The sequence below is a fragment of the Pagrus major genome, chromosome 12 (genome assembly GCF_040436345.1).
Source record: "Pagrus major chromosome 12, Pma_NU_1.0".
Taxonomy (NCBI): domain Eukaryota; kingdom Metazoa; phylum Chordata; class Actinopteri; order Spariformes; family Sparidae; genus Pagrus; species Pagrus major.
In genome coordinates, this window is record NC_133226.1 from 25,940,897 (window position 1) to 25,965,026 (window position 24,130).

The 24,130-nt window shown below is 42.2% G+C and overlaps 1 protein-coding gene across 1 annotated transcript; it reads right to left on the reverse strand.

The window, feature by feature from the left end:
* Positions 1 to 1,123: 1,123 nt before the first annotated feature.
* marveld2a (MARVEL domain containing 2a) lies at positions 1,124 to 22,930 on the reverse strand. Its single transcript, XM_073477572.1, has 19 exons — positions 22,851 to 22,930; positions 19,582 to 19,640; positions 17,131 to 18,114; positions 16,275 to 16,495; positions 15,416 to 15,457; positions 15,144 to 15,307; positions 14,224 to 14,395; positions 13,546 to 13,596; positions 13,143 to 13,257; positions 12,445 to 12,536; positions 9,812 to 9,939; positions 9,033 to 9,113; positions 7,653 to 8,337; positions 7,391 to 7,558; positions 4,477 to 4,607; positions 3,330 to 3,485; positions 2,689 to 2,860; positions 1,425 to 1,466; positions 1,124 to 1,323 (listed from the first exon to the last, which is right to left on the reverse strand). Exons 3-19 carry the CDS (start codon positions 18,095 to 18,097, stop codon positions 1,225 to 1,227), a joined length of 3,486 nt encoding a protein of 1,161 aa, XP_073333673.1. The 5' UTR covers positions 18,098 to 18,114; positions 19,582 to 19,640; positions 22,851 to 22,930; the 3' UTR covers positions 1,124 to 1,224.
* Positions 22,931 to 24,130: the final 1,200 nt, after the last annotated feature.

The following is a 24,130-nucleotide window of genomic DNA, read 5'->3' on the forward strand; positions in this document are numbered from 1 at the left end:
AACAGCGCTGTTGTTATGTCTTTTTAAAATAATTTTAAAATATAAAGGACAGTCGTCAGTGCTGAAAAAACAGTTTGAATCGGAAATCGAATCGAATCATGACCTTAAAGTCAAATCGACTTGTTCATCTGGAGAATCGTGACACCCTTAATACTTATCGATGTAACGTACAAACTGTAGGTACCCTCCTCTGCTTTAGTGTGCTGCGTGTTGTCACTGTGCTCGTAGCTTCAGTCTGCAGCTTTTATGTGCAACACTCCCTTAAAGCTGCTTAGAGATTTTTCGGCCACTTGGGGGCAACAACATCTGACATATTGTGAACTGTCCCTTTAAAGTAACTATGTGCAGAATTTGACAGTTGTACCATCACAAAATTCACTGTGGAAGACAGCAACATGCCCCGTAATCACTATTCTACACATAGCGGCTTTAATCAACAGGGGTCGAGTCTTGAAATTGTTTTTCACACACGCTATTTGCACAAGGAGTCTGAATTATATGTCTGTGAAAAGCCATTGTCAGCCACAACGCTTACTGTGTAAGAAAGAGCAAGAAAATTGTTCAATAAATGAATTTATTATCATAAAAAGGCGTCACAGATCATTGTTAAAGTACATCACTATGCATTAAACGTGCATCATCATTGCAAAGTGTTTTGTTTTGTTCTACCGTCGATAAAGAAAACGCACCATAGCACACGTGTGAACTTGCTTCCTTAAAATGTTAGAAAATAAAAATAAGAACATCAGCGTTTCCCACATATTTACATGTTTATATTAAAAAATGAGAATTAAAATACGGTAAAAACCTGAGCATCGTGTTGAGTCACTGTACAAAGAGCTATTAAAAAACAAACGGGGGGTTATGGATCAATTTGTATTCACTCCACGATCGAGTGGCTGAACTCCTCTACTCCATTATTTCAGACCACTTCAGGCAGAATAAATACATCTAACAGTATCTATGGCAGGAGATGCTCATAACACAAAGAGGGCAAAATACAGAACTGAAGATTTGTTTCTTGTGACTCAAAACAACCTGTACAACGCTTCACATCGGCTCAGACTGTGAAAACTGCCGTGTTGGATGCAAATCAGCGTAGCTCCGTCCTCCACCGTCTGTCGATGTCAGAAAAGCCTCAAACATTTCCCCCTAAAAAGGCGGTAAAATCAGATTTAGTCCCTTCTGTCACGTCTCGGACAGGCTGACGATCCTCAGAGCTGTTCAGGCCCGGCGGTCGTAGTCGCTGACCCGCTTCTTGATGTGGTTCAGTTTGGCCTTCAGGTATTTACACCTGCGCTTCTTCACCTGATAATCTGAAGTCTGAGCAAAGAAACAACACGTAATAATTAGTAGTTATACGATCAGCAGGTTGTAAGTTATAAAACAAGAAGCTTCGGTGTGGATCAATAAATCCAACGTACCTTTTTCATTTTCTTTATCCTGTTGTACTCATCCAAAGCATCCTGTTAATGAGAGCGTCAACAATTATCAGACACAAATTATATTAAGTCTCATATTTAACAATATTGTCATGGAAACACATTGTTTTTCTCCCCAACTACAAACTTTTGTCCACTGGGGGGCAGCAGAACAACCTGTAAATACAACTGTGACATATTATCACCTTCTAAAGTAGATACGGTGAACTTGTGAGCCAACGGTTGGTTTCTTAATCACACTTCCAGCAGACATGGAGCAACATTAGCATTCATTTGGACTCATTGAATCAATATTCCCTCTGTTTTAGCTCCGTCTCCACCAACTCCTGAGGGAAACATCTGTCTCTTTAGCTGCTAAAAGCTCCCTGCTGCTGCTGGAGACGAAGCTAATTATGCCATGAACAGGTTTTTATTTAATTTTCAAAGAAAAAATCTGTTTTAGCACAGTTTTATTAATAATCTCTGTCCATACTAACACACCTGGAAACACACAGGCCTACCACATGACTATTCATGTACACTGGGTGTACCCGTGCTGGTATAAACAGGAAGCAGACATCTGCTGTGTGGTTTGGTTGCTTAGTTGCAGAAAATACTATAAATTTTCACTTTTATTTAATCTTTAAGTAACTTTATTACTTTCTTTTAGTTCCTATTATATATGTAACAGTTGACAACAACAGGTAAGTTTTTCCAGAAAACAAAGACAAAAATGATGAAGCAGTGAACGTGACCTCTCGTCACAGAAATCCTCTGTACATGGGTCACACTCTCTACCACCTGAGCTGCTGGGGCGCCCTGATTGTGTATATATATAGACAATATAAAAGCCACTCCGCAACTGTACAAGCTCGAACACTGCAGTGTCATATCACATACTCCGAGTTCACATTTGCAAATGATGCTACATGCAGTGATAAGGCCCAATCAGGAAGCTAATGTGTGTGTCTGCGTCATCTCTTTGTTTCTGCCCATCCAGACAAAAACACTGAGAATGGAGTTTGTTTTCCAAAAGGTCAAGGTCCGTTTTCAGGGACATAAACACTGTTAATGTGCGTAGAAAAGGCCAAAACGTACAGAAAAAGCTACGTTTTCAGAAATACCCACCTACATGTGGACTGAGACTCACAGTGGTGAGACTGAGACATTAAATTTGGGGGCTGCAGAGTCGATGAACTGAACTGACGGACAGCAGTTGAAGTCACATGAACGAATGTCAGCCCATGAATAAACAGCTCTCTCTCACCAGGTACTGCGGGCTGCCCTCCTGCAGGTCGTCCAGCTCTCGGTCCACCTCCGACAGGTTCTTGTTGATGGCGTCCAGCTCTGCCTGCAGGTCCTTGTACTCCTGGTGGTCGCGGTCAAACTCGCGCTTGTAGTCGTTGCGCTCCTGCTCGTTGGCAATGGGAGGAAATTCACTGAAGCAGAAAACAAGACAGGCGGAAAATTATATTACAGAAGTTTTCTGAGAGGAGGAAAAGTTCAGTTAATCAAGTGATGTACTTTTGAAGTATACGTCACTTCCACTCCATTTTCGGGAGAAATATTTTACTTTTTACTCGATTAGATTTATCTGATTACTTTAGTTACTTTGTAGAGTCCGAAACCTCAAAAATCTTCATCTTACCAAGTAATTTATGTCATTCTTACCTCCTAAAAGTCAGATTACTTTTTAAAAACAATATCATTATCACAAAATATTAAAAATCAGCTCAAAGTTTTTTTCTGTTTCATGTTGATGCACAGGTGATAAATATTAAATAATATATTACAACACAGAAAACTTCTGCTACTTTTACTTTTAACTTAACTTTAAATGCAGGACTTTCACCTGTAATGGAGTATTTTACTCTAAGTAAGGTATCCGAGTACTTCATCTCTTCCTACCTGTCGAAGTCGTCGTCGTCCAGCTCGTCTCCTGAGGAGTTGTAGTCGTCGTTGTAGTCGTGTCTCCTCCTCGGTCTTCCAGCCGAGCTCGCTTTATCTGAGTTTGTGCTGTAGGGAACCCCGTTCCTCAGAGGCAGGTTCTCCTCCACCGGAGGCCTGTGGGACGAGGAACAAATCAGAAACGGTTAAAAAAACAGCTGACGATGACTTTAAGTAGATGAGATCGTGTCTGTACATCCAATAAACTGCTGCGTGTGTTTTAGTTTCTAATTTCAAATATCTTTCCTCTTCAGTAACTTTCTAAAAGACACATGAGGAAGTAAAACACGGCCAGACTGATTTATGATCTCTGATTAGTTCATCTCTGATGAGCAAACAGGTCAGCAATGACTTCCTGTTTCCTTCAGAATACTTTGTTCCTTAAATCAGCATGAAGGTATTTCACTCAGTTTCAGTGTTGCAAGAAAATCTGATGGCGGACGTCTTCGCTGAAACTGGCAACATGAATGTAATAATGTGAAAGAGATCCTGAGGAAACACTACGATGTTTACAGAGTCTCCTCTTGCAGAAAACAAAACAAAACATGAGAACAAGTTCGAGCAAGTTTTTTGACAGCAGCCGTCTGAAGAAACAAGTCTGCAAAGTCTGCACGAAGCTGCAGCAGGTTGGTTTTCTTTCCAGATAAAAAAGTCTAAAAAGCCTCTAAACACACAACATATTAGAGCATTTAGCAGCTTAATAACCAGATGTTTCCCTCAGGAGCTGGTAAAGACCAAAAACAGAGCTAAAAGAGAGCGAATACTGGACTAATATTCATCAGGTCGACACAAACACGGCTCCAAATGAAAGATAATGTCGCTCTGTAACTGTTGGGTGTGTTAATAAGCAACTAACTTGTTTCTGCTTCCACCAAGTGGCTCAAAAACTGCAGGTTTAACAAAGAGACGGTAAAAAGTTTCATCCAAACATCTAAACTTATGTGTTTGTTCTCTGAGATCTTCCCACAGACGTCTCATTTCTGTCCAGATCCACCTGAGGGCAACTCTTCTGTGTTGCATTCAGGGACAGTCGTACTAATCAACAACAAGCCCAAAGATCAGGATATTCAAACATGACAGTTCATGTAGCTGTGGTCGGTGTACTCACTGTGGGCTGTAGTCGTACGGAGGTTTGTCATAGTTGGTGCTCTCGTCGTCCAGGTGACTCCTGGAGCCTCTCAGCTTCTCAGGGTATTCCGACATCGGGAGAGCTTCAGCGGGAACGGACACGTCGTTCACCTTTAAAAAAGGAAAAATTCACACATTAGCAACATAAATTTAAAAAATACATGTCTATATTACACGCTGACAGCACTAAAATGTGTTGGAGCTGCGATGACGAGATGATTTTGCTGTTTAATAATCAAATATTAAAAGATCGGTCAGTTCCAGGTCGTCTGTTGGGAGGATTTGATGCTTTTCTTCGTCAAACGTGATCGTAAGATGAAAATATTTGGCTTTTGGATTGTCGGTCGGACAAAACAAGAACTTTATCATTTCATCTCGGACTAAACACGCATTATTTTGTGTTTGTTTTTTGTGTTATATTATATTAATGTCCTAAAATGTTGTTATAAAGCTGCAACAGTCAATTGATTAGTTATCAGCTATTGAAAGGTGCAACATAAAATCTGTTAATTGTTATTAACAGAATGTGAAGAAAAAACAGTTTTGCCGTTATATCAGAGATGTCTTTGTACTGAGTTGAAGTTAGCATGCTAACCAGCTAGCCCCGGGCCTGAAAACCTCACAACAACACTCCCCTGATAGTCTGGCTAGCTGCACAGCTAACAAGCTAATGTCATGGATAAAGGTAATACAGTTAGCAGCAGTTAGCAGCTACTCTGGTAATATGCTGCCCCTATTTGTTGGGAGTATAAATTCAAGTCGACCAGTTCTTACGTATTGCACCTTTAAATTAACCAAGAGCTATTTTGATAATGTATTAATCTGTTTGGGTAATTTTTCAAGGAAAATAAGTCAAAATTCTCTGATTCCAGCTTCTGAAATGTGAATATTTTCTGGTTTATTTCCTCCTTTGCGTCAGTAAACTGAATATCTTTGGGTTGTGGACAAAATGAGACATTTGAGGACGGTTTTGGGAACACTGATCGCCATTTTTCACCATTTTCTGACATTTTATAGACCAAACAACAAGCCGATTAATAAAGAAAGTACTTGGATGATTACGTCCAAGGACTTTCTTTCTTTACTTTCTTTGCAGCATTTATTTGTTGTTGCACCACAACAGAGATAAGATCCGTCTCCAGATCACAGCTGCTGCACCCAAAACAAGCTACTTCAAACAATCTACAGTCAAAACTCATACATGCTTTCACCGCTGACCTGCTTACTCTCTCAACACACACATTGGATCTCTCCCAACTCTGGTATGATACGCCTGCACGGACTTGTCCTCTGAAAATATGTGACATAATTAAGCTACACCCTGCTGCACAGCTCCACAACAACATGTATGTGCTGCAGGTCGCTGCAGACACTCTGCCTCAGCACTTTGAGACGGGTTCCCACAAGCTGCGGTGAAATAAACGCCTCTGGTTCACAGTGTCGTGTTGCTCTGTGGTGTTTTGTGTCGGGCTGACTGGCGGGTTTGATGGTTCACAGCACCGGTCCGACCTGTTCTTCCTCTGCAGTGCTCTGCAGTGAACGCACCAGTCGAGACTCTGCTGCGCTGTGCTGAATGTCATCATGACTTCCAACTGTTAACACAATGACTCACCTACTCATCGCTACTCACTCAGGTATGTCAGATGTGAGTTGTTGCAAAACACTTCTGGAAATAGCTTACAGAGAGCGTGAATCACCGTGAAATGTAAACACTGAGTTTATCAGTGCAGGTTTTTTATTGTTTGTCATGTCGACGTCAGATAGAAACTGTCACCTGTGCTCACGCCACACCTTGAAACCGAGCACACGGGGAAGAAGGAGCTCTTCGCTCCACACTTCCCCTCCCCCGCCCATAAACAGGTGACAGCTACCAAACTGGTTGAACCACTTCAGCTGACACACACTGAGACGGACACTTCACCTGAGACGAGCTGTAAGATACGCTGCTTTTGATTTCATTTCCAGCAGAGTTGACCAACGAGTCCACCAACATTAAAGAAACTGCCAACTATTTGTAACATTAATCGATGAATCTGATTATTATCTGTCAATTAATGGATTCATTTTTTTGTTTTTTTTGTCAGGAAATGGTGAAAAATACAATAAACAGAGTGCAGCTTTTGCTTTTAAGATCGACAGGTGCGTAGGAGAAGAGCGAAGGCCGACAAAATCAGGAAAAGACTTGTTTCGGGTACTTAGACATCTGAAACGTAGTTGTCATTAAAACTTAACTGCAAGTGAAGCTGACAGTGTGCGGGAGTCTTTTTCCTGAAATATAAAACATACAGAGACTGAATGACTCAGCTAGAATAAGTTGTGTTTGCTTGGTTTAGTGAATTATTGTGTACGGTTCTTGATTGTTTTCTTCTCATTGAACTGTAACAGTAGGTAGTTGCTCAGGTGCTGTGATTGACAGACCATCTATATTTATTTTATGTTTTTATTTTTATTCATGAATCGAGTTAGGGGCGAGGTAATCAATCAGGGAACGTGCTAAAAGAGTTTTGTTTTGATTGTAAATCACTTATTTGTTTCCTACAGACCCATCAAATGTCTTCTTTGGCTAATCAACAGTCCAGAACCCAAATATATTCAGTTTTACGATTAGCCTGACAAAACTTGAAGTTGATCGGGTTAAATCTGTAGGAGGAGTTCATCACAGTACAAGTGCACTAAATTCAAAATGGCTGACTTCCTGTTGGGTTGTGATCACAGTACCAAGACGTGACTCTTCTCACGAGGGCTCTTTAAATGGGCACTAGCGAGTTATTCTGACACACCCTCCTCAGTGGTTCACTGATTGATCGAGACAATAACATGCCGAGCGACTAATCGGTTAATCGACCGATTGATTCGTCTGCCGTCAGGTTGAATAATCAAACGGCGTCACTCACCCAGGCCTCGACATCGTTCGGCGGCTCCATCTCATCCACAACCTTCACCTTCTTCCACAAAATGTTGCTCTTGCCGAAGTTGTTGATTTTCTGGCGCGTCTTCAGCGCGAAGACGAGCATGATGATGAGAGCGACGGCCACCAGGAAGCCGAACACCACCGCGATGGCCTGAAAGGAGAGATGATCCGCCGAGTTACAGACAGAACGACGGGTAAAGAAAAAAAGGTAGAAGGGAATAAAAAATGTGGATCTGAATGTTCACCTCTTGCGGCTCCACCACGCAGTAGTGGTAAAGGTACTGGTTGACAAACACTCCTGAAGGCTGTGGTCCCTGGAACTGAGCGCACAGACCCGCGATCTGGCTGCCGTAGATGGATCCGGACGACTGAGCCGTGGGGTTCACTGCCACCAAGTACACTATGGAGGCTATGAGCATCAGCAGCGCAAGGATGGCGCAGATGATGATCACCGCCAGGTAGAACTTCCTGCTCTGTGATAGGCTCTGGTGAGACACGATGATGATGAAGATGGCCAGGCCCACGATGAAGGTGATGGCTGCCATGGCGATCATGAACCCTTTGCCCGATCGGGGGTCGTTGTAGTTCCCTCCGATGCCACCGTAGCCGTAGCCGTTTCCAGCTCCGTAGCCGCCGCCACCGAAGCTGTTGTAGCCGCCGCCCCCAAAGCCTCCTCCCCCGTAGGCTCCTCCTCCCCCGTAGGCTCCTCCCCCGTAGGCTCCTCCTCCGTAGGCTCCTCCCCCGAAGCCACCCAGGGCTCCCTGAGAGTCCCAGGCCAGCGTGGAGGCGACGCAAGCGAATATGGCCACGCACATGACGATGACGATGATGGCCATGATTTTGAGGATGCCCGGTGGAGACGTCCAGCGGTAGAAATGCTGGAACTCGTCATCTGGGTAGTAGGAGTAGGCCGGCTGGGGAGGGCCGTTACTGTGGAGAGAGGAACGAGACGGGAGAAACATTAAGTCAACCGCCTCTGTTTCATATAGAAGAACAAAAAACATCAAGATTTAAATCTAATCCAACATCAGGATAATTGATCAGATCTGTGTCATATCACGTGAAGCTTTGTCGGTCAGATAATCCAGGAAAGAAAATGTAAGTTAAGCAGCTAAAATCCCAAAACACTTCAATCTTCTCTGTAAATTCACACAAATCAGTTTAATTAATATAGACTAGGGCGCAACAATGAATCGCAAAATAATCAAAAATCACAAGAACTGCAATTGTTTTATAAAAAAGGTAAACAAACAGTGTTTGAATGAAATGTTGCAGCTTCAGACGTCATAAAACATGTTTGTTTGTCAGAGACCGGGAGAGAAAAACGCCACATCATCGTGATTTTACAAGTTTTTCAATGACAATGAAACTCATGATGTAAAATTAAAATCATCCATAATAATCATGAATTATTTCACAATCGCAGTATCACTTGCTGACCACACCTGAATGTAGCTGGTGCTCAACGAGAGATATTTTAAAGGCGGTAATGTTTCATGTCACAACATTTAAACTGAATTCTCATTTGGCATTTCTCTGCTTCCATATAAAAAGGTGTTCATTAACAGTAGCTTGAGCTAATATATAAAATATATTAAAACATTTATTTATTGGGGGAGACTCACTATCCGTCGGCCTCGTAGGGAGGTGGACTCCCGTTCGGTCTGGAGGACATCTCTGCTGCGTTCACTGGCTTCACTGCTGCTCTGTGGGAAACATAATCAGGATTTATATTATTAAACAGATTTACAGAATAAAATATATTTAAAAACAGAGCTGAAACTAATGATTATCTTCATTACTGGTTAATCAGCTGATACATTTGTCTATAAAATGTCACAAATGGTGAAAAAAAGCTCATCACAGTCTCTTAAAAAGACTTTAAAGGTGTTAAAATCAGAAACTTAAAGTTTATAATGACATAAAAACAAAAGAGCAGCAGTTCATCATATTTAAGAAGTTGAAACTGGAATCATTTTGTGGTGTTTTTACTTAAAAACTAACATAAGCGATGACTCGGTTATAAATAAATTGTTGCTGATATGTTTACTTATCAACAAATCGATTAATCGTTTCAGCTTTATTTTGAAAATCCCACCACAGCCATCATAAAACAGTTTGACCTGACAGCTGGGAAACTGAGTCCTGCTTCATTTACAGGTCAATAAAACTTTAAATGTTCCTGTTTCGTCCAGATTAAGTGTCAGACAACATATTGATCCATCTGCAGCAGCTTCTGTCATCATAATCAAATTCTGCGACACAGAGATGCTGCTCACAGGATAATAAGGTCCACCGACACACCTGTCCACCTGTGTGGAGGCTCCAGGTGAGACGGTATCAAACACATTCAGCAGCACAAAGTGAAATAAACACCTGTGGTGTTGAAGTGAAGTAAACTCACCTGTCGCTGTGTGACTCCTCTCTGCTTCTTCTCCTCCTCAAATGTTTCAACTGAAACTGCAGCTGCTGATAAAAACAGTCCGGACCACACCCAGGTGAGTCCGCTCTCGGTCCGGTTAGCCCCGCCCCCTGACAGGTGTCACATTACTCAACAACAGCGGAAGTCATCCACAGGAAGAGCCTCGATATGGTTCAGCCAATGAAGACAAAGCAGAACAGTGTCTGTGGTTAGTGGAACATTAACAGGTGGTTTTATGACGCTTCAGCAGCAGCAGCAGAATTAAATACATGAAATAAAACTGAGCTCAGCAGAGAAAAATACAAAAACACAACAAAAATCTGATATCGCACAAATAATTCATATCTATTATTCTACTTAATATGTGTTTCGCATCTTAAAAAGACTTTTGTTTCATTCTGGAGGTCAGAAAGTGACAAAAATGTAATAAAAATCATGCATGAATACACAAATCAATCATAATGTTAATGATGTATGGAGGCCCGGAGGTGTCATGGCAAAAAACAAATAGCACCCACAAACTAGTTTATTTGTTTTTGCATCTCAGAAAGACTTTTATTGGATTAGTACGGAGTCCTGAAAGTGACAAAATATCCCGCAAATAATTATAATTCATTATCAAACTTAATGTGTTTTTTTCTTCTCATCTCATAAAGCCTTTAATTACATTACGGAGGCCTGAGAGTGACAAAATGTAGTTAAAACTCATCAGACAAGTCAAAATGAAAGTGATTTCTTTAATCAATAATACTGCTTATGAATTGTTATTATTATTCAGTTATTATACGGAGGCCAGGAGGTGTCATGGAGAAAAAAATATTCTCTATACTTCAATTTAAGCATAACTTTTGTGCACTCTTCTTTCCTTTTTTGGGGGTCTTGGGACAAAAGAGTAAAATGATTTAATGTGACTAAACAATAACGTTGGTCAATAAATACATTTTAATTTTCAACTGACTCTTGAAGAAAAAAATTATCTCTTCTCTTTTTTGTCTTTTACAGCTACCGGCGAAGGGAAAGTATAAAGTTTTAAGATACGTTCATTTAAATTATTCAAGTAAATATTTCTTGTTGCATCGACAAGATCGACAAAAACGTGTAAATAACATTATTCTCTTGCTTAAACAATTCAGGGTTTTATTTATAAAAAAGACAAAAATACATTGTCAAAAGTTTCAGACCCAAACATATGAAGTTTATTATGAAAAGACCAAGAAAAGAATCAAATCTTCACATTTAAACATAGAAAAAATTATGTTTTATAACATTTTTGCATCAAGAGTGACCCGAAAACAAAACTGCCACTTCCTTTTCCATCGACCAGACGATCGACCGCTGGTTTCAGCTCTGAATAAGTTTTCTTTTCTCTCTTAACTTTATTCTGCAGAGTTTTACAAAGCACATTCACATCCCTTCTTCCCTTTCCCAGTAAAAGAAACTTTTAGCGCTGCTCGCTGAATAAAAAACGAAAGTGAGTACACAACCAGAACTGTATTGAGGACAGAAAGCACCAATCCATCACTTAAATTATGAAAGAAAAGGACATTTACAGCAACATATTTACAATTATTCTTAATAACATGAGAGGAATGCAGACCTGATGATTCAATCAGGAGGTCCAGAGTGTAAAGAAGATATTCAGGCACTTTGGATGTTTAAGTGAAGATAAAGTACAAAATGTTTAATCTGTGAAATGCTAGAACAGTGTTACAACATATACATAACGTACATACAACATTTAAAAACTACAGCACGTGCATATCTCCAGATTGAGGCGAACATATTAAAAAAAAGTGTGCAATTAAAAACAGTCGTCACAGCAGGTCGAGAAACCAGCGAGAGGAGAGTCATCCGGACGAGAAGAGGTTTTTGTTTCAGGCTGGTTACAGAAAGATGATCAGCTCGACTTTCAGCAGATGTAAACTTTGAAAAGAAAGAAAAAGAAATACAGCAACTTTCATTTTATCTCTCTGTGCTTCTCACGTCTCCTCCCGACATCTCCCACATTCACATCGGACACCAGTGTTATCTTTTGAAATCTAGTGTTAAAGCTTCGGCTACAATCAGAGTCACAGTATCACACACACACACGTTATGTTCAGTTCTTTGCATATTTAGACCATTTTTAGAGGAAGAGTTTCATATTTTAGGGAAAATATCCCACATTTAATTAAAGTATGAAGCTACAGCCAGGAGACAAGAGACGGTTAGCTTAGCATAACGACTGGGAACAGGGAGAAACAATAATCTCATGTGTAATGGAAATCATTCTTAAATGGGTCAAGAGTACTTTTACTTTTGGTTCTGTAAGTTTGTTTTAACGTTAATACTTTTACACTTTAACTCAAATAAAGTGTTCAATGCAGATTATGCAGACTAAAACCTTCTCACCCAAGTCAGGTGAAGTCTCGTCGTCCACAAAACATTTTCTGCTAAACAACTGAAGCAGCTGGAGACTTGATTTAAAATGGAAAAAATAACGTTGGGACGCTGCGTAAAATGTAAATAAAATTAATTTACATCATTTACAAAAACAAACTGTTTACCAACAACAGTTCTCCGTAGTGTTTCCTGAGCCCGTGTAGTGATCTCCTTTATACAATCGCGTGTTTCACAAGGCGGTGAAGCTCGCTGCGTCCTCGCTCGCTGCGTCCTCGCTCGTGAGCGACGAAGATAGCGCTCTCATACCAGATCATGATCCTATCACCTGTTAATGAGCCTGTTCACCTGTGGAATGATCCAAACAGGTGTTTCTTGAGCATTTCACAACTTTCTCAGTCTTTTGTTTGAAGCGTCTCAACTTTTTTGGGGTCAGGGTTTGTATAAATGTTCATTCTCGGGTTATGTTTCGGATTATTTATATTTCCAAGAAAAAAAAAGTGCCAATAATAATGGGTAGTTGTCATTTTTAACACAAGGACAAGATGCAACATGCAAATCAGTGAATTCTGGAAGTACTTGTTGTCTGACTTTTGCTAGTTGTTTCCCCCTGCCTCCAGTCTTTGTGCTAAGCTAAGCTAACCGGCTCTTGAACGTAGTTTTAGGGCTATCCTACTCGTGTCCCTAATTATCCTGTTAGTGTTTAAAACACCCTTTGCGTCTGCGTGTCGGCTTTAAAAAACGCAGACATACAAATCTGCTGACAGACGCTGGATCACAGAAAACAGCTGTACAGATTTTAAAAACGCAGCAGGCTGGAGATCCCACTTCTGCTCCTGTGGTCTTTACCCTTTTCGCTAACAATGTCAGTTTCACCAGCGTTACTGCTTCGCTGTCAGGAACAGTTCTGTATTTGTGGTCTGCGGTGTTTAGCTGTATCCGTCGTTCCACTCCATGACTTTATCGTATTCCTGGATCTTCTGTTTGATGTGCGACAGTTTGCTCTTCAGGTAGTCGCAGCGCTCCTTCTTCTCCAGGAACGTTGGGTCCTGTTGGATGAAGCAGAAACATTAAGTTAAGGTTTTATTTTCAGACAAAGCAGTCTCAAATAATTGTTTACTGTTTTACTTCCACTGTTCAGGAGCAGTTACATAGATGACTACCGTTATATTAAAAGGTAAAATGCTGGAAATATTCTATATTTTCCTTTTTGTCTATCCACCAACATGTGGAGCTCAACTGAAAAACAAACAAAGCAAAACAATCTGCAGCTCCTCTGGATTATAAACACGGCAGCAGTGGACCGTTTACACAAAACAACAAGACAGTAGGCTCACATTTTTCTTCCTCTGGTAATCCTGAAGGATTCTGTTGATGCGATCAACCTCCTGCAAGAGAAAGACAGAGATTAAATAAACTGAAATACAGAACAACCATCGAACAAACGTAATGACGCCGTTACATCAGCCGTCTGGATGGAGCAGCGAAGGAATTTGAGGGTGGAGGGGAAGTTCAGCCGGAAGCAGGAAGTGCAAACAGAGGAAGTTAGAGGACGGGGGGAAATGAGGCACGATTTAAAAACAAAAAAGACTGGGTTCAGTATTCCAGACATGCAATCAGTCTCCAAAATGTTTCCTCAGCGCTCGCATGAAGCCAAACAGTGAAGGAATGAGACGCAGCGTCAGACTGACGGGGGAGATCCAGTGAGCTCTGACAGTGTGGAGGTGGTGTACATGAAGCCTTTGTGTGGTTGATGGACACATGACGGCCGGGCGGGATCGTGTCTCTTCTTTTTCTTTATAACCTCTTTTAATTTTTAACTTCTAATCTTTATGTCAAGGAAAAATCCTGGTTTCTGTTTTTGTTTTTAACTGTTTAACCGAAATAATACAGAAACCAATAAATATAAGGTCAAATATAATAAATAAAAACAAAGTACATTTGTGGTTTTGGACTTTTTAGCAGATTGTAACTGGAGTAATCATGATCATGTGATCGTGTGTGTCACCAATCACCATCTGGCTGGTCGGGTGCTGAGGCAGACTGCGCATCATGGCGTCCATCTCGTCGAACTTCTTGACGGTAGCCTGCACCTCCGAGTGCAGCTCTTTGTACTCTGCGTACTGGTCGTTAAACACGGCTCGGTACTGGTCCCGCTCCTCGTCCGACCGGATCGTCGGGTACTTACTGCAGAGAGGAAGGTGGAGAAAAACCCTTCATCATTTAGTCTTTGTGGTTTTCTGTATAATCACAAACGTGGAAAAAGTACTATAAAGCCTTTTGTGGCTGCATGTACACTGATAAATTGCCTCCAGTGATGTCACTCGGTGGCTGAGCTGTGTTGTAGGTAATGTAGGCGCCAGGTTTTAAAATGGAGGCAGTTTATCAGATTACATGCAGCTTCCTCTGGAGCCACAAAAGGCTTTATAGTACTTATTTCACACATGCAAACAAACAGATGAGCCACAGGATTTTATGATCAGTTAGATGAGCAGATCAGGAAGCAGTCTTATCAGAAGACATGTAAATATTTATGCAAAGTATTTGGTAACTATGGTGACATATGCATGCCGTCATTCAGGTAACTGAACTACAGGTGTGGAAGTGACCTGCAGTCTTGTTTGTTGGACAAAATTAAACATCTGAATGTTTCATTATTTGGCTCTAAAAATTCAAGTTTAACGGCATTTAAAGGAAACAAAACTAACCATTAAGTATACTGTAGGGATGCACAACATGGATTTCTTTACAGCCGATACCATAATCGATAATTACCTGACTCTCGTGGCCGATACCGATAAAATAAGCGATAATAGAAACCAACATTTTTATGCACACCCGAGTGCAAAAAAGGCTCAGATGTGGAGAGCTAAATGTATCTGTCCGATGTATATATCATGCTTCCCAGTATATTGTATTTCTGAGCAACACTTACGCGATGTAGTCCGGCAGAATAACGGGTTTTGGGATGTGTCCTGATGGTATCGCTCCCTGTAGAACCTTTGGTGGGACGGCTTTAGGAGCAGCGTGGATGGGAACCACCGAGGATCCCTGGACCTGCTCCGAAAGTTTGACTGCAGGAGCCGAATCTGGAACCATCTGGCAACACAAATTTTCATGCTTCTCATCAACCTAATGTAGGCATGTCGCTGAACACCCTGAATGTGAGTCTGTGTTGTGTTTTTAACAGCAACGCAGGATACTTACCAAAGACTGTGACGCTCGCACCTCGGAGGGATGCATCTGTACCTACAAAACATAAACATAATCCAGTTGACATGAAGCTAATGACGATGATTCAATATCAAAGGAATAGTTTGACATTTTTCTTTCGTGTAGAGGGTTAGATGAGAAGACTGATAGCACTCACACGTCTCTGCGGTAAACATGAAGCCAGGAGACGCTTAGCTTAGCTTAGCATAACGACCGTGCTGTACTTAAGCAATATTTTTAATGTACCCTTTTCACGTTTAAAGGCTACACAGAAAACCTGTAATACGTTTCTAAAAGGATATATTGTGATGGGTTGAATGACCAACTAGGGATCATAGGAGTTGTTGTCCTCATCGTAAAACAACCACTGATGCACAAAGGTTAACAGAAGAAGTAATGTTTTAATGTTTTATTCATGTTGTGTTTAGTCAAACCTTCTGTCCTCACTCTCTGACAGGTCACCAAACTAAACAACGCTACCTTGAATAAAACTACAGATTTCTCTTGAGTTTGTTGGAAACATTTGGGAGCAAATGTCTCGTTGCTTTCAGACGTTATAACGCCGTAGTGTTACATCTTATATCCTGAAATAAAAGATCTTAATGCGTCTTTCACTACTGTTATAAACACGACTGTGTGCACCTCTTGTCCTCCACACAGGTAGTGACTCCACCCTCTCCTCCTCAGCTGGAAGCCTGTGTGCAAATGACCTGGTCTGGTGTTGTCATTACAGTCTGTGTGGGTGAACATGTTTGTTTTTAAGTCCTCACAGTGAAAGATCATGTTAAAATAATCCTTTAAGCTGAAGCAGAATCACGGAGTGATTTTGAAACACATCTGGCTGAGCTCTCACCTCGCGGGCGTAATTCTCCCGGTATCTGCGAGCAGCTTCATGTCTCCACAGCTTGAGACAAACCATGGCTCCGATCAGATAAACGACCATGGTGACGAACAGGAAGATGATGGCGGCAGTCTGGCCCGCCTCCGTTCGGCAGAACGCCCCGTTGATGCCGTTGTTGAAGACCGGGTAGGAGCAGAGCCCTCCGCGGGTCGTGTCTCGGACATAAACGATGCCTGGTGAACAAAAAGCAAACATGCTTTAATAGAACGGATTTTTGAAATGTTTATCAAGAGTGAGCCGACTGAAAGTTACTGGATTTAAAGGAGAGGTTCGCAATATGTCAATGATTCTTGTTTATACTGTTCCCAAATTAATTTTAATGTAACTCTGCAGGACTGTGGATTTTGCCCTGCATCATTTACACTGACAGAGCATCGTAAAAGGATCACAGGGTTTACGTTAGGTCCAGTTAAAGATACGGATACGATTGAAAATCGATTAATTGTTTCAGTCATTTCTCAAGCAAACATGTCAAACATTTGCTGGTTCTAGTTTCTTAAATGTGAGTATTTGCTGCTTTTCTTTGACAGTAAATGAAAGATCTTTGGGTTTTGGGTTGGTTGGACAAAAGAAGCAATCTGAAGATGTGACTTTAGGCTATCGAAGCATTTTTTACATTTTCTGACTGTAGATTAAACGATTAATCATGAATATAAACATTGCAGCTCAGTTTGTTTGGCGCCGTTCTGTCACAGAGTCCCTTACAAATAACTTCTAACAGTCTGTACATATAAGATTAAAACTGTCAAAAGGAGTAAATCAAACATGTGTTTGTAGTTCAGGTGTAGTTCAGCTGTGTGTTACCCACCTGCTGACAGGTAGAGCACCGCCAGCGCCAGGTTTATGGTGAACTCGGTCAGAGGCCACCAGGAGGAGTCCAGCAGGATGGTGCGGTAGTACATGGTCATCCCCAGCACCAACACGATCACAGTCACCAACCAGGCCAGCCCTGCCACCACCAACACGAACGGGGTCTTGGGGCCGGTGTAGTAGCTCCCACCTGTGGCGCCGCCGTAGAGACCTCCTCCGTACGCTCCTCCGTACGCTCCTCCAGGAGACGAGTATCCAAACATGTTGAACCACTCGTTGTCTTTGTGGATGTAGGCACAGACGCAGGCGAACACGGCTGCTCCCAGCAGGAGCTCCACGCAGCCCAGAATCCTCAGCAGCCCGGGCCAGGACTTCATGTAGGCGTAGCGCAGATGGTACTCCTCCACTCGCTCGCTGTAGGTCAGACCTGTGCGGTAGGTGCGCCCTGACACGGACTCATGGGCGTCTCGTAGCTCCAGAAGCTCTTTACGTGAGTTGTAGCTGCCGCCTGAGCCGCCATAAGGATCCCGGTACGATCCAGGAAGAGAGGGGGACGCTGGAGGAGAGCAGCGCACCCCCTCGGTGGTGCTGTTGTTGTTGTTCTGTGAGGAGGTCGACATGGACCAGGGCTCGTTGCTGCTGCGGTTACTCCCTCTGAAGAAGTTCTTCCAGGAGTCCGGTATGAAGCGGTGGACAGGTTTAATGTCGAGGGCGGGGTCGGGGTCGGGGTCCGCGTTGTCCTCGCTGCCGCTGGGATCGAACTCGGGGCCCACGGGAGGCTGGTCCGGCAGAGGCGGAGGAGGGAGGGGGTCGGCGCTCTGAGCGAGGCGCGGCGCTCTCTGCTCCCTCAACGGCTGAAGATCGTCCGAGTCTGCTCGGCGTAAAGAGCCCTGAGGGACCTGGTCATAGTGGGGTCCCTGCTGGACGCGCTCAGTGCGTCCGTAAAAGCCTCCTCCATAGGACATGAGGATGGTGATGGTCCCTGAGAGCACACACACACACACGTATTCAATCAGTACGGGTTAAATTTGGTGGTTAATACAATGAAAGAATTACACCACAGCTGCGACAAACAATGTGCTGCTCGACAGGAAATACATTTTGAGCTATTTTGATAATTAACTGATGATTTTTCAAGCAAAAATGCCAAAAATTAACTGGTTGCAGTTGATAAATATGACAATTTGTTGCTTTTTCTGTATTTCACAACAATAGAAATGTAATATCTTTGGGTTTTGGACTGTTTGACTGACAAATCAGGACGATTAAAGATCAACGTGAGCTCTGGCCCACTCAAATAACCAATTAAAGGAAGAGGGTCACTTTTTCTCAAGGAATACTAACAAAGCCTGGGCCTCATTTTAGACTTTGGACTTAAAAATAATAAACAGATAGTTAGTTTAGTTGCAGCCCTCGACACTGTGTGTTCACTGCACTGCCTCAGTCCACGATGCAGATTCATTTCCAGATTAAAGTTAAGTTTTTACAGCAAAGCGTTTTATTTATCTAGCGTTTTCTTTATGTAAAGGGCCAAAAGGCTTTATGAAAGTGAAACAAATCTTACACTCGATTAACTGATCAAACGTTTGGTCTTTAAAATGTCAGAAAATGGAAAGGCTGAATAATACGGTCAAAATATTAATCATGTTGCAATTAAATCTAGTGGGAACGATCATTTTTGCGTCACAATTTTCATTTTCATTGAAAAAAAACTATTAAAATCCTAATGGTGTGATATTTGTTGGGGTTTTTATCAAACAAACAATCACAATTTTCTGGAGAGCCCGAGGTAATGTCAAGTTTTTCGAACCAACAGTTAAAAACCCAAAGATAACGGATTTACTGTCATGAAAAAAAGTAGAATATGCATTTTGCATTTTTGCTTGAAAAGTGACGAACAATCGATAACTTTGTGTCCGTCTATCGACTAACCCGGTAATCACTTCAGCTCTCATCATATTATCATTAATTCAAATCATTAGCAGAACTGAGCAGGCAAAGAAAGAGGAAATATATAAAAAAAAAAGGAGAAGCCAGAAGATAAAACAGTTCCAGAGAAATTAAAACCAGACATTCGAGAAACTTCATTCATGCAAGTCGGTCTGGAATAATCACAGCTTAACCCCTGAATACCTGAGGTCACCAGAGAAAAGCCCTCATGAGTGAAGATGCTATCCCAGCGTCCTCCATGCAAGCCGAGTCAAGAATGCATTTTTGTGCTGCGACCGAGTAAGTAAGCACAAATACCCCTGTTGTTCCCGTTGTTGTTGTAATAACCTCTCATGTCGTCGCATCCGTGAAAGCTCAACTAACCACTACAGCACAAAAATACATTCTTGACAGCAGATCAGCCCTTTAAAGCCCATTTTCTTTCATCTCGAGAGGTTAAAAGATAAAATGAACTGAGCTTGAATACCTCTTTCACACGCAGTCACTCAACTCGACTTACATTGGCTCGCAGGTCACAATGCAAACCTGGTATGAACGCGCAGCGAGCCGAGGAATCACCTGGAAAGACAAACAGCGGTGTGAAGGTGTGACGCATTCAAAAAAAAAAAAAAAGGAGGTCAGCCAAATCACAGTGTCCCACAGCTCAAAGTGACGTCTTCCTTGTTTGTTTTAATGTATTTGATTTACAGTCATATAAAACTAAGAAAAGCAGATAATCCTCACATGCTACTTTAGCTCGTTAGCACTTAATCAGCTCTTCTTAATTGTTTGAGGCCTACAGATGATTTCTGATCCTACGTGTGCAGCCCTGACTCCAGAAACAGTTTGGACGCTGAGTAAACGTAAATAAAAGCAAAGTGCGATCACTTACAAACAAACTGTGTTTACAGTTTTACAAAGTATTAACAGTATTAACCTTCATACAGTCGTGTGTTGGACCACTTGTTTGTTGCTGCATCAGTTACAGAATAAGAATATATTCACTAAAATCAAGTTGATGAGGTGAAACATTAAATATGTCGTCTTTTGCACTGTTTTAATATCACAATCTGTTTTATTCATGATTCACACAGCATCACAACTAAAGTTACTCCACTTTTATAGGTTTAATTACAGGTTATTTTGCATTAATATATTTTTAAAAAAGCAAAGACTGGGGAATAATAATGAAAATGTGTGCATCACATTTAAACACTAGCTCCACCTCGAGCAGCTGATACTGTCAGATATAATAAAACATCAGTCACAGGAGACATTTTACTGCAGAACAAGTACTTTTACTGTTATTAATACAACTTCTACTTGTAGTGGAGTATTTTTTTTATTGTACTGAGTACAGAGAAGTAAAGATGATACTTATATCACTTCTGACAACTCTTAACGTAATTATATATCACCATGATGAGTCAGACAGACTCCTGTTATGAGGAAACACGTCAGCTCTGTAATACGACAACATGAAGCTGTTTCTTTCCAGTATTCAGTCCTCAGTAATGAAGCGTGCGAAGCGACGGAGGCCTGATACGAGCTCTTTATGTCTTAAATTTATGTTTTTATAATGTTTTAATTTACTCCTGCACGTCATTGTGTCATTAAACTGTGTATTTTCTTGTTTGTGTAGCAAAAGTTCTGAACTGTCTGAGGTCCAAAGAGAAAAATATAATCTAATATCTTACAAAAAAGAAAAGATTAGAGAAAAATTAAGTCACTAATCAGACACAGGAGACATTTTACTGCAGAACAAGTACTTTTACTTTTATTACTACTATTTCTACTTGCAGTGGAGTATTTTTTTTATTGTACCGAGTACAGAGAAGTAAAGATGATACTTATATCACTTCTAGCAACTCTTAACGTAATTATATATCACCATGATGAGTCAGACAGACTCCTGTTATGAGGAAACTGTCTTATTATCTTTGAAAAGTGTTTTATAAATACAGTTTATTATTATTAAAGAAGAATTATAATCTAATATCTTACAGAGAAGCAAAGATTAGAGAAAAATTATGTGAATTTGTGCCTCAAATTTAAAAACGAGCTCCACCTCGAGCAGCTGATACTGTCAGATATGATACAACATCAGTCACAGGAGACATTTTACTGCAGAACAAGTACTTTTACTTTTATTACTACTACTTCTGCTTACAGTGGAGTATTTTTCATTTATAATCTTGTATAATTATCTTTGAAAAGTGCTTTATAAATACAGTTTATTATTATTAAAGAAGAATTATGATCTAATATCTTACAGAAAAGCAAAGCAAAGAGAAAAATACTGTCAGATATGATAAAACATCAGTCACAGGAGACATTTTACTGCAGAACAAGTACTTTTATAACTACAAGTACTCTGATGATACTTCTGTACTTTTACTTGAGTAGTACTTTGAATGCAGGTACTTGCAGTGGAGTATTTTTCTACTTGTTCCGAGTACTTATATGACTTCCAACAACTCCTAACATACTTATAAAGCACCATGTCGAGTCGGGAACTGCCCATTGGTCCGACCTCCCATTGGTCCGACCTCCCATTGGTTCGACCTCCCGTTACTCCGACAAAATACCCACTGGTCCGACCTCCCATTGGTTCGACCTCCCGTTACTCCGACAAAATCAACCACAAGTCGGACCAATAGGAGGTCGAACCAATGGGTGGTCCCGTTAGTTCGACCTGTCATCCCTACTTTCTGACAAGCGCTTTCATTGCGAGCATGCGTCTCTCTCTCTCTGAGAGTTTGTTTTAACTCTGCTGTCCCAATGCTTTGGCAACATTGTATATCACAGTCGTGCCAATAAAGCAAATTGAAAGAGAGGGAGAGAGAGAGAGAGAGAGAGAGAGAGAGAGCTCTCGGAAACGCACGCACACACACACGGACGGAGCGGAGCCAGTTTCCTCTCGGTGCCGTTAACCGATTGTGCCAGATGCGCCAGAGCGCGCACCTCTGTGCCAGGCTCGCGCTCTGTGGGGAGATTTGTGTTATTCATCTTAACAGAGATGCTGAACAGAGGGATTAATGCACACATTCACACAGGCTACACACACACGAGCTACCCACAGACACACAGCTGAGGGGCCGGAGAAATGCGCATCTGGTGGCGTGCTCAACCTGGTCAGTGCGTGCTCGTGCAAGTTGGCAGCTCTCAAATATCCGACCTGTCTGTTTAGATTACAGATGCATTAGTCCAGTTCGAACTAATGAGGACCTCCCATTAGTTCGAACTCTCATTACTCCGATTGTCGGAACAATGGGAGTTCGAACTAATGGGAGGTCGGACCAATGGGTGGTCGGACCAGTGCCATGGACCCGTTGAGTCAAACCACGTTACACTGATGATAAACGGGTCCAGAACCACGTCGGTTCCGTGACAGACCCACATGCAGCTGTGTGTGTGTGTGTGTGTGTGTGTGTGTGTGTGTGTGTGTGTGTGTGCAGGCCCGACCCAGCAGCCCTGTGGACCTCCAGCTGGACCTGAAACACCAGTGTGAGTCCGTGTGAAGTCTCCGCTGGGCTGTGTGTAGTTGTTGTGCAGCTGTGACCCGGTCCGCAGGTCCACTAACTTCAGTCCGGACCTGTGTTTTTAGCCGCTGTAAGCTAGCTCCGTCACGAGCCGCGGCGGGACGAGGTAAACTTCAGCCGAGCGACGTTTGTTTACCGACACTAAAGTTAAACTTTCCAAACTGTGAACGAGTCCTGGTCGATACCTGATCGAACCTGGTGATTAATCCTCCGTGTGACGGAGGTAGAAAGTGTGTAAGTTACTCACCTTGTTCGGTTCCGTCCGCTTCCGTCCTCTTCTTCTTCTTCTTCTCTCGCCTCAGTAGAGTCCAACCTCAGGTTTCCCTCTGCGGCGAGACCACGTGACCTGCCCATCCCTGTGACGTCACACACACACAGAGGAGGGGGGGAATGTACCTGTGGAGAGCCGCACACCTGAGGCTGACACACACACACACACACACACACACTGTACACCTGAGGCTGACACACACACACACACACACACTGCACACCTGAGGCTGACACACACACACACACACACACACACACACACACTGCACACCTGAGGCTGACACACACACACACACACACACACACACACACACTGTACACCTGAGGCTGACACACACACACACACACACACACACACACACACACACACTGTACACCTGAGGCTGACACACACACACACACACACACACACACACACTGTACACCTGAGGCTGACACACACACACACACACACACACACACACACACACACACTGCACACCTGAGGCTGACACACACACACACACACACACACACTGTACACCTGAGGCTGACACACACACACACACACACACACACACACACACACTGCACACACACTGCACACCTGAGGCTGACACACACACACACACACACACACACACACACACACACACTGTACACCTGAGGCTGACACTCACAAACACCCACACACACACACCTGAAACTGACACACACACACTGCACACCTGAGGCTGACACTCACAAACACCCACACACACACACCTGAGGCTGACACACACACAAACACACACAAACACACACACACACACACACACACACTGAACACCTGAGGCTGACACACACACACAAACACCTGAGGCTGACACATACACACTGCACAACACACTGCACACCTGAGGCTGACACATACACACTGCACAACACACTGCACACCTGAGGCTGACACACACACACACACAAACACACTGTGACTAACACACTCAGAGAGAAACCGTGCTGGAATGTAACTAAGTACTTTTACTCTAGTACACCTCTGAGGTGCTTTGACTGAAGCTCAGTAAAAGTTCTGAACTGTTCTGTGCTGAATGTTTCTGTCCACAAGCAGCTCAGGTCCGTTTGATGCCTTCATGTTCCACATTACACACACAGAGTCCTGAAAACTTCATTTTCCTACAAGTGAAAAAAGCTTCATTCAGATTTTTGTTTGTTTATTTTTGGGATGTTGCTTCTGTCTCCTGCTGTTATTATCTGATATTACAGATCAAAACAGCT